The 14,070-nt window shown below is 37.7% G+C and overlaps 1 protein-coding gene across 1 annotated transcript in view; it reads right to left on the bottom strand.

The window, feature by feature from the left end:
- Positions 1–14,070, bottom strand: part of RpL39 (ribosomal protein L39) — a 42,951-nt gene that overhangs the window by 16,002 nt on the left and 12,879 nt on the right. Inside the window, exon 2 of the mRNA XM_090386316.1 lies at positions 279–382. Coding sequence (XP_090242442.1) covers positions 279–382 — 104 coding nt within the window. The remainder of the gene's footprint in view (positions 1–278; positions 383–14,070) is intronic.

The raw sequence follows: 14,070 nt of genomic DNA, 5'->3' as shown, positions 1-14,070 counted from the left end.
TTCAATTTCATATCAAATTGCATCCCTGGGTAGGGATGAAATTTTCTGAATATACTACTGGTATTATTGCATGTCTTAGGTATAAATACTCCTCCATGGCATGGAAGATGATTAGCCTTAAACATGATATTTGGGGGGGGGGGGGGGGTAATATACTTTGACCACTTCAGGTGGAGAAAAAGCAGTAACAAAGTTTGCCAATCGTTTGTTTCTCCTTAAATCCAATATACACTTAGATATCAAACCTTTGCACAAGATTTTATAAATTGACCACATACCTGATTGTATTCCCAGTTTTCATACGTGTCCACTGCGGTATTGGCCTATTTTGTTTCATCTTTTTGGCAAGCTTCTGCTTGATTTTGAATGTTTTATGTGCAGACTATATCAAAAGATAAAATTATTGTCTGATCTCCAATAAGTAAAGGAAAGTAATTTTTTAACAAGTTATAAAAATAAATCAATCAATAAAAAAAGGAATAAGAGCCTGCCTCTTCTCCATGTGAATGCCAATAAGTTGTAATTCACAATTTAAAGAGATAGCAGCTTTGTAATGACCGATTACATGTTCATAAATTTAATGTACACTCTAAATATGATTAAGTTAATATAATGGATATGGCATCCCAGTTCCAGAGCAAAATTCTGAAAAATGGAGTGTGGGGGAGCATATTTTGAAATGATTTGTTCAGTAGCTAGCTGGCTACGGCACAAATAAAGGCATGACTGCCTCTGATCAATGCAGTGCTTTGTGTTCTGAATTATGAAAATAATCATAATGGCAGGTGTATATATATATATATATATATATATATTTTTGTAACCTTAAGTGCTGGTTTTCATATACCACCCTTCCCAAGCTTTCATTGCTCATGTACGAAGAGAATTCCTGATTGAAATTTTTTTGAGTAAAGTTGGGGTTTGAGTACTTCTGATTTTTTTTTGTTTTTTTAAATTGACCAATGATAAATTTGGTTTCTTTGAGGGTCTAAGAGATAGTACAGTCAGTCCTCGTATAACACGTGTTTACATTACACGAATTCGATCATACACGATTTATAAATATGGGAACGATATCTTATATAACACGAACCGAATTCGCTTATGCACGATTCACCTTTGTGTTTACAAGAAATGGCAACTGAACACAGAATCACCCCAACTGAACGCAACACGATAGGAATGAAGAGAAGATTCTGAAAATGTATTTGTTTTTTATATCAGTGAAGGGGAAACACATTTCACCATAATAACGTAAAAACCCACACAATTCCAGCTATCGGTATAATGGCAAATGCAATTAGATCGAGTTTACTACCAGTTTATAACAGTTTATTCCACTAGCAGAAACGCAACTGGAAATTGTTTTTATTGTTTTATGGTAGTAACCCCCAGAAATGTGCTTTAGTAAAATGTGAGGTGTTAAGTGTATCTCTGCCTTTACGGTGTTGTTTATTCAGTTGCTACATGCGCGCAGCTTTGTTTATGTGTATCAAGCGTGCCTCCTCCTTTTGTAATTTTGCTTTATTCCCTAAAATGAGTAAAATACTTAAAAGGTGTGAAAAGGAAGCATCCTGATGAAGACCCTACAGATTCAAGAGAGGAAATTTTTTGTTATTTTGGTTTTTTTTAAGGAGCATTAGCAACTAAGGCCATATTGCTCCGGGAATATGCGGTGGTCATTTGCTGACCTTTCCGCATCCTCCGTATTTGGTGGTGACGGGCTCGAACCCCGGTCTAATAAAAAGCGTGTGTTATTCAGAGAGAAAAAGAAAAGCAATATCGATAAACAGAGGCGGACTGGGTCAAAAATTCTTACCCGGGAAAATTTGTAGTGGCCATAAACCAGGAGAATGAGATGTAACACTTCACAATATGAGATGTAACTTAAACGATGCCGCTATTGCAAATTTGCTAATCTATATTTAGCTGTGTATAAATGATGCAATTGCACTAAAATACACAGTCTAATCTTTCGCAGGTTGAGGCTTTAAGCCCTAATGCATTAGTCTTAATTTATATCATACACTATCAGGCATCTCTCATATTGTGAAGATATACTTCAGCTGTTTTGCCATCATTACATCACTTGGTACCTACCCACCCACCGAAGAAGAGCCAAATAGCCATGAAACGGTGCCATCTGGGTGGTGGTATCTACTGAGAATAAGTAACAATAGCCTTCCCCTTCGGGTGAAGCATTACTTATTCGAAGTAGTGCAATGTCATGGCAACTCGTTGTGAAGGTATTCACAATGTGAGATGTAAACTTAAACGGTGCCACTATTGCAAATTTGCTAATCTATATTTAGCTGTGTATAAATGATGCAATTGCACTAAAATACACATAGTACATACAATATTTGATTAGAGGCAGAAAATGCCCTTTTGGATTCTATTCTGATATTGTTGTACTGAGATAATTGTAGACGATCTCAGTCCATATTTTCTAGGCTTTGAACTTTTTTAGCAAAAATAGTTAAAAGTATTTCATTAATTTCCGACTCAAGTTCATCTTTTAAAGTCTCATTGGAGTCAGGCAATTTATTTTGGAAAGAATTTGCAGAACACTGATGTTCTGTTCCATGTTGGTCTTCCATGATTGAATTATGTTCATTTTCTGAAGGAGAAAGAAGTTTTATTAAGCGAAGTATAATTTTCACTATAGTATCTTTACTGAGTCTGGGAGAGAGCAAAGAGTGCAGTTAAGGAATTCTTCACATATATAAATGCAAAGAACAGAAGGACATATCAGATTGCACCCTTATGTAATGGACATGGGATAGTATTAGATAACACAGCTGAAGTTGCAGATGAACTCAACAGTTACTTTGCATCGATATTTACATAAAAAAAAACCACATTGTGTCAATGAGATATTATGGAAGTGAAGTTGAAAAAAATGTAATTAATGATGTTGAAATTTCAAATGATTATTTAATCAGAACTTTTGTGCTTACAGGCGAGTAAGGCTCCTGTGGTTGATGGCATATACCCTATAATCTTAAAGGAGGTGGCAAGTGAGTGCATTGAACCATTAAGGCTAGTTATGAGAGCATCACTGGACAGGAGAGATTCCGTTGGATTGATGTAAATCGGAACATAAAGGCGGTTCTAGGAGTGTAATGGGAAATTACCGACCGGCCAGTCTAACTTCAGTAGTAGGGAAAATCATGGAGGCAATGATCAAGGGTGGAATTCAGGATGGATTTAGATGGAAATGGAATTCTGTAGGATACACAGCATGGTTTTGTTAAGGGAAAATCATGTTTAACAAATCTGGTTAGCCATTTTGACAGGTCACTCATGAGCTGGATTTAGGGAATAATTTTGACATTGTTTATTAGGATTTCAGCAAAGCATTTGACTCAGTCCCACATGAGTGGTTATTTTATAAGTTGGAGCAGGCTGGAATCATAGGGAAAATCCTTAGATGGATAGCACAATGGCTTGAGGGCACCAGGCAGAGGGTTGTGATAAATAGTTATTCCTCAGATTGGGTTAATGTAGGTAGTGGGGTTCCCCAAGGATCAGTATTGGGACCACTGTTGTTTTTGATTATCTTAAATGACATTTATGAAGGGATGGAGGATGTGAGGTCTAAACTTGCAGATAATGTAAAGATCAGTAGAGTAGTTAATGATCGCCACCAAACAGCAACCCCAAAATAACTTATACACTTGGAGTTGAACTAAAGTCATTAGTGGAGGAACAGGACTTGGGAGTTACGACATGGTCAGACATGAAGTTGTCCGAGAATTGTGGACAGGTTGCAATGTTGCATTGATATATCAATGATTTATCGAACATTTGCTAGTAGAGATAACGTTGTCATAATCACATAAAGGTGATTTTATAACATTTATGTGATTAAATTATAAACAATTATTTTTTTAAAATTAGTACCGAAAAACCAGTATTTTTTGTATCAATACCGGTATTTCAATACTGGAAAAAAATTATCGGGATCCCGGTATTGTAAGCCCTAGCCTCAACTACCTGTGAGGACAACTTGTTCCAGCTATCAGTGACTCGCTGGCTAAAAGAAAAATTCCTACAATCTAATCTAAACCTCAAGCCCCCAAACCACTTAAGCTAAGTTTGTAGGAACCATGCCCTGTTAGCAAAATGTGGCATAGAGTCCTGGGGAAAAGTGGAGGGGGGGGGAAGAACTAGGGTCACCTGAGGCAGGAAGCTCCTAGTAACATCCCCTTTACATGTTTGCTCCCACCTGCTCAGCATTGCTTGTACAGTGGGTTGATATAGTTTTTTTTTTTTTTTTTTCTTTTTGATACAAGAAAGAAAAAGATGATCAACAAGTCTCAAGAATTATAATAATCCCTTAGATATTAGTTAGGATTAGATTTGTGAGTCTATAGTTAAGTCCTCTTAATTATTTCTAAGTGCAGTGGTAGTGCTCCCTGCCAGAACTTGCACAGCATATGTACTTGACAGTACACCATGCCCTTGTGGTGGTTAAGAGTATAATCCTCTATATGGAGTCTAATTTTCTTTTATTCTTATCTAAAGCTGCTCTATAGTACCATATACTAAAGAGAAGACTGCCCTATAAATAAGAGCAAGGCAAGTGGCTCTCTTTTTAAACCCCAGTCAGTGCAACTGATCCTAACAATCATTCCAGCATAATTCCTGATTTTTTTGAAGTGGACAAGATGGGGATAGAAAGTTAACTTTCTATCAAATATTATACCTAGAAATTTCATGTATAGAAAGGGCAGCAATGGGAGAGGGGCTGTGCTCTTAGTTAAGAAACATTAAATCTCAGGTAATGCATTCTTATGCCATGGGTTGCCAGTTAAATATTAAGTCAGTTTGGTGTTACCCTGAGCACTGCAAAAATGAGACTGGGGTATATTATAGGCCTGATGATGTGATGAGCAAAACAAAATAATCTATATAAAGAAATGGAGAGGACTAGAAAACCAGAATGTCTTATAATGGGGGATTTTAACGTTCCACTAGAACTTGTGGGTTGTTGGTCATTCACATGACAGCAAGACTTTTGAATTTATTGGATTCTGAAATGAATCTATCATGCTAGAGGGGCAACAAGAAGCAGTAGTATTGATCTGATTATCAGCAGTGATTCTTCATGCATTAAGAAAGTACAGATAAAACACCCACTGGGTGATGGTAATCACAGTGCGCTGTGCGATTTACTTAGACATTACTGTCGAGGGTAAAGGGAAGGGATTTTGCTTTCAAAAGGGTGACTACAGTGGTCTCACACAATTTTTAAATTCTTTGCAGAGAAGACCAATTGATTGAAGATGTTACCAAGAGCAATCTGTAAATAGGCAGAAGCTACTAGGCTTTTCATACCAACTAAGAAATATTGTTCCAAGGTTTAGACCAAATGAATGTTAGATGAACTGAAGATTTTTACTTGTGGCACAGAAGAAAAAAGCATGGGATACATATAAATTATCAGGTGATGCAGAAGTCTACAATAATGTTTCAACTTATATCCAACTGCAATGGTTACTGCGTACAGGTCTGGAGGCCTGAATTTAGGAAGGACGCAGAGTTGCTTGAACGAGCACAGAGAAGGGCTACAAGATTGACGAGGGGAACAAAGGGTCCTCTTACCAAGAAAGGCTTAAGTTCTGCAAATTGCAGTGTCTGGAGACTAGGCACCTGCAAGGTGATCTGATTGAGGTGTATAAGGCCTTGAATGGGTTGAGCAGGCTCAACTCTGATGGGATTCTTCCTCTTTCTCAGATTACAAACCTGGGGATGCATAAATTCAAATTGAGGAAAGACAGTTGTAGAATAGATGTGTGGAAATTTGCTTTTAGCCAGCAGGTAGTTGATTGCTGGAACAAACTCCCATCTGTCATTGTGGAAGCTGACAGCTTAAATAAATTCAAGGAGAAAATGGCCAAACTTTTAGAGGGAATGGATATGTAATTTTTTTTTGACTGGTGCTACATAAGCTTGCTTTCTTGCATCACATGCCTCTACCACTAAGACATGGGTATTTGAAATTTAGTTTGATTTGAAGTTTATTAATAAAATTAGTTAATAACCAATCAAACGTCCATAGCAGTAACTTGTCCTTAATGCCACACTGCTTCAGTTTATATAGCAGTTTTTTATGTGTAATGATATCAAAATTATTTTTTTTACATCCAGTTACTTTGTTACTGCATCATAGTATCCAATCAGATTGGTCATACACGATTGCCCCTTAACAAATCCATACTGTGACAGGTATAATTGCATTCCTCTCTAGATGGTCCTGCATTGCTTCTTTAGCCAGACTCCATTATTTTACCTGGAACAGAAGTTAAGCTAACTTGTCTGTAATTACTCATGTCACCTTTTGATCCCCCTTTGAATTGGGAATATATACATGTCTGGTCCATAGGGCTTTCTTCTGAATCCAAAGATGTTCTCATAATTATGGCTAAGGATTTGCTTATCTCTTTTGATGCCTCCCTTAATATAATTGGATATATCCATCCACACTGTGTGCTTTTTTATGTTTAGCTTCAACAATTTCACTTCCTGTTATCACAAAATCATTTAGCACCTTTTTAGAGTTTGATAAACTTCTGGCATCCCCTTCTCTAAAAAATTCTTTGTGTGAATGTAGTTGCAAAATATCTATTCAATTTGTCAGCAAGCTGAACAGTATCATCAGCTGTTTAAACCATCTTTGGCAAACAATGCAAAGAAATCTTTGCATTCTTTGCCAGAAACTTCTCATCTGTCTTAGCTTAGCTTCTTTTGTGAATTGAATACAGACTAGTTCTCCATGGTTTGGTTCTGGGCCCATTGTTGTTTTCTATACTTATTAATGATATTGATAAAGGTATATTAGGCTTAATATCTAAGTTTCCAGATGATACAACGGTTGAAAAATTAATTAATAACAGCAATTGTGATATGCTCAGATTATCCACGTGTTGGCAAAGATTTCTGGAGCTCCGGCGAATGCCAAGTTTTTATTATATTTAGCCATTTCATTGACTTGTTATACTAAATTATTTTCTATAAGTAGCTTTACAGTTATGGTCAAGCTCCGTAATTTATTTTGAATTTAGATAGCAATTTGGAAAGTTAATACTGAAGTGTCCGTAACTTGCCGCCATACAATACGGAATAGCGTAACATCTGAACTTCACAACGTAAGGCTTAATGTAAAACTAAATAGTGAAATCTGTTAATTAGTATTATCAATTAATCAGTAAAATTTATTAATCTCATTAAATTTCATTCTTAATTAAATTATACTTAAATCATAACCCAAACTAAAGCAGCAAAGCAATGGGCACAAAGTAACAGGAGTGCTGTGGCTTGGGAGAGAACCAAAGAGGGCGATTCTCCAACGCACCACAGTCTAAAAAATGTGGTTTTTTTTTTTTTAGTGTGTTTAGTGTCAAATGGCACCAGGGGTTCCATCTCCACGTAGTATAGATTGTAAGTGTGAAACAGAACACTGTCAATGCCAGAGGTTTAAAGGTGTATGGATCTTGTATATGTGCAGTGTACCATTGTTCCTCTGGTCATTTGGCCACTGGGCCCCAAAGTTGTCCACACTGCCCCGTGGAGGCAGACCAGGTACACCAGTATTAGAGTTATTTACTCTGGCAAGTCCTGCCACCTAATTTCCTGAGACTTTCAGTGGCTACATTTAAAAAAAAAAAAAAAAAAAACCCACTATAGATAGGGGTCATCCAAAAGGAGTACTAGTTATGTGATTTGATGTCATTAAGTTTTTAGGTGTGGGGCTCAAGCAATTTAACAATGATTCAAATGCTAGTAGTTGTAAGTTAGAGGTGGGGGGGGGGGAGATTGAAGGATGGGGGAAAGACATGGGCCCATAGAGAAGATGGCCCCCAAATCAGTGGAGCAGGCCCATGCCTCACCATAGCAGAAAGAGGCGCGGCAAAGTGGGAGGAGACCAGGGTTAACCTCTCCCATCCCACTGGGGAATGGAGGCAAAGGACCACGCAAGGGGACATGGCTATGAAGGCCTAATGGCAGGAGCTGAGCTGTGCTGGTGGTTGTGTCACACCTGGTACAGCATACCACACCGTGCCAACTAGGAACAGCATCGATGACCTTGGGGCCCATAAGGTTCCCATGGCCATCCATCCAATTGGTGGAGAGGCTGGAATAGAACATGCAATTTATATCATTCGCTCACACACCATTTTTTCCCTTTTTCTTTTCCCCTACATTTCAAGGCAACATTTTAGTTTTTACATTTTACAACTTTTTTTTTCTCATTCACACCAGGGGAAGGAGCTGACACCAAGCTATCAATCCTGCCTGTTCAATCATTGCTTTTAAAATAATTTAATGCTTGCTTAGCCATTGCTTTAAAGACAATGCAACAATTTAAACATAAATAAACAAATTTAGGAGAATATTTATCTACATACTAATTGAACAAAAAAAAAAAATTTATATAACAATTATACTAATAAAAATTATTATTCCTGTCATACATTTACATTCTGCCTTCGACATTTATACATTCAACACGCTATTTCTCGCATTCATTTACTCACCCAAGCACACCCTTTTATACCCTCACATTCACACAGCCCATTTCACTCAGATTCCACAGTCATTTGCTAATTTTACTCAATTTCCACATTTACTCTTTCAGCACTCACCCCTTCTCACACATTCATCCTAGAGGAATGAATTATCATTCACTCACCCTTCCTAACATTTCCTTTTATACTCTCACCTTTACATTCACTCCAGTTCTCATTCATTCAATCCTCATTCATACTAGCAACTTCACAAACCTACAGCTTACTAGTTTTTTCCAGCTGACGGGTAACTCTGGCTGCATGTCTATACCAGTCTCTTAAAAGTCCTTTCTGTGAGTGAGCTGTCATGTTTGGGAACTCAGTCTGTTTTGTTTGGACATATGCTATGATGAGGGCAGTACCAGCCTGCCTTTATTCCCATCAGTCACATTTGGTTATTTTCCTACCTCTATGGTCCCCTGGCAATGAGTCAAAGTAGACTCCAGAGGCAGAGTCTCAAATCTGGTAAAGTCTGGTAATTTCTGAGTCAATTTAGGTATGTTCAGTCATGTAGAGATTTTATCAATCAATGGGCATGGGGAGGGAAATAGGCTGGTTATATATTTGGTCTACTGATTTGATACAGGGACTGGTTGAAGACCTGTCTCTGCAAGTTTTGGCAGATTTTGAAAAGGTTTTGAGACATACTTGAAGGCCATGTAAAAGACCTCCATGATGAATTGGTGTTCTTGCACCTAGGAAAGGGTCCACTTCCTGTGATTAACTATCTACGTTGATTTTCATATATTACACATTAAAGCATATGCCCAATCCTCACTTTCACCACAGGTACAGTGGGGGTCACTCGCCAGTCCCAAAGAGTGAAATTTAGCTTTAAAGAATCCACGACCTATCACTAGAAATGTATAAAGTCCTGCAGCATACCACTTAGGTGGTTTTGGGCTAACCATAGCCACCTGTTGAAAAAACTTTTTGGTAGTAGCACCTTTGGTCTCTTCTCCCATTCAGTTTGCCATATCTGACAGTCGTGTGTGACAATTAGTCGTTTCTCTACATTGATGTCACTGGCAAGGTTTGGGATTATGCCTAGGAAACCCATGGGGATTCCTTTTTTAAGTCTATAATATAGCCCTTTTTTTTTGCAATTTCAAGGTGCAGTGGTAGAATACCGGCCAAAACTTGCAGTGCCGGGCTACTATACAGCACGATCTAGTTATTGTTAATAATATTGTTCTTTGGATGCTATTTAATTTTGCTCTGTTTCTAACTATGGCTGTGAAATGGAACCATATGTCAGCACCATAGGAGATTACAGGTAAAAACACTGCTCTGTAAATGAGTGCCAAGGTTCTGTGCTTGAGACCCCAATCAGCCCCACTGATTCTGGCATAGTTTTGGACTTTTTTTTTTTGACCAAGTATGAAGGTGGTTGATTGTTGGAACAAATTTCCATGTGGATAGAATGTTAGTTTGGAGTCTAGAATTATGCCTAAGTATTTCAATTTTTGGAAAATGTGAATTGAGGTATCACCTATTTTTTATTTTTATCATTGGTGGTAGTCTTATATTTAGATTTCCTTTTAGTAGGATACATTTAGTTTGTTCTGCCGAAATTTTGAGAATGAGTTAGAGCCCATTCCTGAAGCTGTTTGAGTGCCACATTTCTTCTTTTTTCTACCACTCTTCTGGTGTTACCTTTTACCAATAAGATAAGGTCGTCAGCAAAAGTAACCCTGCCTGTAGGACCTAAATCTTTTGTCAGGAATTCATCAGGCACAGAGTTCCAAAAGAATGGCTAGTACTCTATCCTGTGGGCAACCTTTTGTAACTGGGCGTGTGAAGTGAACAGAACATGGTCTAACCAAGGAGGGTGTCTTTGTGTGCACTAGGTGCAAAGACTGAAGAAATGAAGTGCTAACTCAGTATTCTGATGGGTGTCTGAGTTTAAGGTGTAGGGTAGATGTGCTCAAAGAAATTAATGAGGGGCCCATCAAGCTCTCAGCTGCCCAACTCAATGCCAGAGCTCACTCCTGTGAATCAGGCAACAAAGCAACAATCTCCAAGGCAGAATGCACTGGTCCAACAGGAACTAGTTATTGTTGGTGACTATTGCCAGGGAGATGGGAGAATATATTATGCAAAAAGGATAGGTGGAACAGGACCGGTGTATATCTGCCAGGGGTATATCTGCGAAATTTGATGAAGTTGTAGAGCAGGTATCTTTTAAGGGCACAAAAGGTGATGTTGTACACGTTGGCACTAATGACCTTAAGAGTAAGATATCTGCAGATTTACTTAACAAGTACAGGTCAATGCTGATAAAGTTTGTGAGTTAGGGTTAAATTTGAAAGTGACTGCAATTCTTCACAGACACGATAGGATGGAGAATGAGGAGAGCCTTGTCTATCAATTCGGCCATGGAGAGATTGGGTAAGGCTCATGGGGTAGAATTTTTTTTTCAGTGGCCTGTGCTTGCTAACAGGGATGTGATACACTTAAATAGAAATGATGCAAAAATATTTGCTGATGCTATCGAGGCAGTGTTAGGTGGGTCGGAAAACTGCTAGATTGGGGGAAATTCACACTTAAAGATTAACAGTAGACGCAGGCAAAAGTAATTCTTGCTGCTTCTAAAGTAACGAGCAGCAGTCTAGAGAGCAAGTTGCTGGTGATTTTAAGAGCTGCTGGGAGTCTCCAAGGAAGAAGTAAATACATGGGCTGTGTTAAGGTAACTAAGAGTAAGAACAGGTGCATGTATAATTCCATGTACACCAATGCTAGAAGTATAGTCAATAAATCTGATGAATTTGAATAGGTTTTCAGAGTTTGCAGTCGATCACTGTGAGAGAAAGGGTACCTGGGGAGGCTTATCTGAAAGAATCTGTTTGGTGACAACTGGTAGTAGCATTTTTTCAAATAACTTCCCAAGTGTTGAGGCTTTAGGGATTGGGCTGTAATGCTTAATTAGCAAAGGATTGCAGATCTTGGGTATAGCCTAATGCTATAGCTGTTCCACTGAATTGGGAACAAATGAGCCATCACGATGTCATTATAGATAGATAGACAGCAGTGGTTGAATAACAAAAAGGCTCAGGCACTTAACAATGAATTAGGGAACATTATCAGCTCCTAAAACAGCAGTGGAAGACAACGAATTGATAACTTTTATAAGCTGAGGTGTAGTGAAACTGTGAAGGATATCCACATGGAACACGTGATCTGGCACATCTAGGTTTGGGGGCAGTACACTTGACAACTGGAATCTTGTGATGTAGTCCATCCACTGGTCACGATCAACAAGGATTTGATTGCAAAGGCACCAATGAAGATAAGAAATTTTTCTTATATGAAGTTGAGTGTTGAAGAATTTGCAACTAGGATGCAAGTTGGTATTAAATGATGTTCTCAGTTGACAATCTAAGATATCAATCATGTCTGAGATGTCTTTTTCCAGATGATATCAAGAAATGAAGTATTACAAGCTTTATACACAATGACAGATATTTTAATAAATCAGGATATTACTAACCCTATACCAGCCCCTTGTTCAAATGTACAATTGTTTGTATGCTGTTTGGTTTTTAGTAGTATTAGCAACTAAGGACATATTGCTCTGGGGATATGCGATGGTCATTCCCTAACCTATCCACATCCTCCGGATTTGGTGGTCACGGGCTCGACACATGTACAATGGGTAAGAAAAAAATATAAGTCATGCTGCATTAAATAGAAATATAGTAAACCCCCGCTATTCGCGGGGGTTATATTCCTGAGAAATGCCGCGAATACTGAGTTATGGCTTCCATAGTAATAAAGGGGTTCCGTTCCAAAGTATGAAATATATAAGAAAAACTAGTCTAAAATTGTCTATGTATGTATTATTATTATTTTTTTTTTTTTTTGATTTTGGTAGTTGTTGGCGCATCGGCTTCTGTGGCCATATTGCACCTCCCAAGGTTTTTGCAGTACTTTGATCCAAGCCCGAGGCGGGAATCGAACCCGCGACCTTTGGGTTGCCGGGCAGGTACTTTACCCACTCGGCTAGCCCGGTCGGCATGTATGTATTATATGTACCTTCATAATATGACTACGTACACAGACAGTACATAGTGAAATGCAAGCATATGGCATCGAAATGAAAATAAGAAACAATTTAATATTAAGTGTAATATTTATTAGAAATTTCAAACAAATCTTTCAAACCAGCGCCTTTGCTAGCAAAAAAAACTTATCCCGCCAGTGCTATCAACAGTTTCGCTAAAGTGTTGAAAAAGGAGTCTTGCCTTTTCACGAATGAGGGAACTTAACGAATTTTATTTTGAGTTCGGTCTTCTATCCACAGATTTAAAGCCTTTTCCATTTTTTCTAATTTAACATCACGAGTTTTGGTTGATCGTACCGTTGACTCATTGATTTTATAATGTTTTGCCACTGAGGAGACACTTTCACCATTAGAAATTTTGTCTAATAGCTTAATTTTATTCGCTAATGTCATCACCTTTGATATTTTCACATTTCCCTTGTTATTCGTAGCCATATTTTTGTACGGGTTAGAAAGAACTTGTCCACAATAAAGTCACTTTCTTCCGTTAACACACTCGAAAAAGTCTGTTTTACACTGCAAAACGGTAGATTTATCACTTTTCTAAGCATATCAATTTATAAATTGATAAATTTATAAGCATATAAATTAAAAGCAAACTACGAAACCTTCCATGACAAGCACATAACACATACTAAACAAGTATTAGCGAGAAACATCCACGCTCGCGATTTTGTCACCCCCTCTCCCCACCCACCCACTGAGCACTGTTTTGACCAGGAAAGATAATTTTAGCCCCACGCCCATGTTTTTTTATGGGCGCTTTTTAGGTTTCATTTTATATTAAATCAGTGACCGCGAAACTGCGAATACAGATACCGCGAATAGCAGGGGTTTACTGTATTTAATATTTCTATTTAAAACAGCCCTATTTCTATTTAATGCAGCATGACTTTTTTTCTTAATGTAAACAGCTTTTATTTTTTCAAATCCAACCCACGATAGAGTGAAGCTCTTATTACTATATGCCTGGAAAACTCCAGTGCATGTTTTGCAGTAATTCTGATTCTGAAAACACACTGCTAAAGGAAATACTGAAGAATCATAAATGGCAAAGATGTAATGGGTTGTTTCAGGCCTAAAGCAATAGAAACTTTGAAAAACATAAAGAAAAATATTTAATATTTTAAATCAGCTTTTCAATTTATGATATGCTATTTATCTTTATGCTTGTTTCATATCAGAGGAACTGTCTTATATGAACTGTCCAACTTAAAAAAAAAAAAAAAGCAACAAGATACCAATTATTTACTATTGTAACTTCATTGTGATGATTAGCATGCTTGCTTTACTCATCGATTTTCCAGTAGGCCGAAGCATATTGTTGCACAACTAATACTCACATGTTTAATAGTGACCAACATTGCCCAACACTTGTTACTGCATGGTGCTAGTAGCAGTAGTCAGAGTTGAAAGGAAAATGCAAAGTACTCA

The sequence above is a fragment of the Mastigoproctus giganteus genome, chromosome 12 (assembly GCF_048544385.1).
Source record: "Mastigoproctus giganteus isolate SK-2022 chromosome 12, ASM4854438v1, whole genome shotgun sequence".
In the NCBI taxonomy this organism is placed as follows: domain Eukaryota; kingdom Metazoa; phylum Arthropoda; class Arachnida; order Uropygi; family Thelyphonidae; genus Mastigoproctus; species Mastigoproctus giganteus.
The sequence above is the reverse complement of the archived record's forward strand: the minus strand, read 5'-3'. Positions and strand labels throughout refer to the sequence as shown.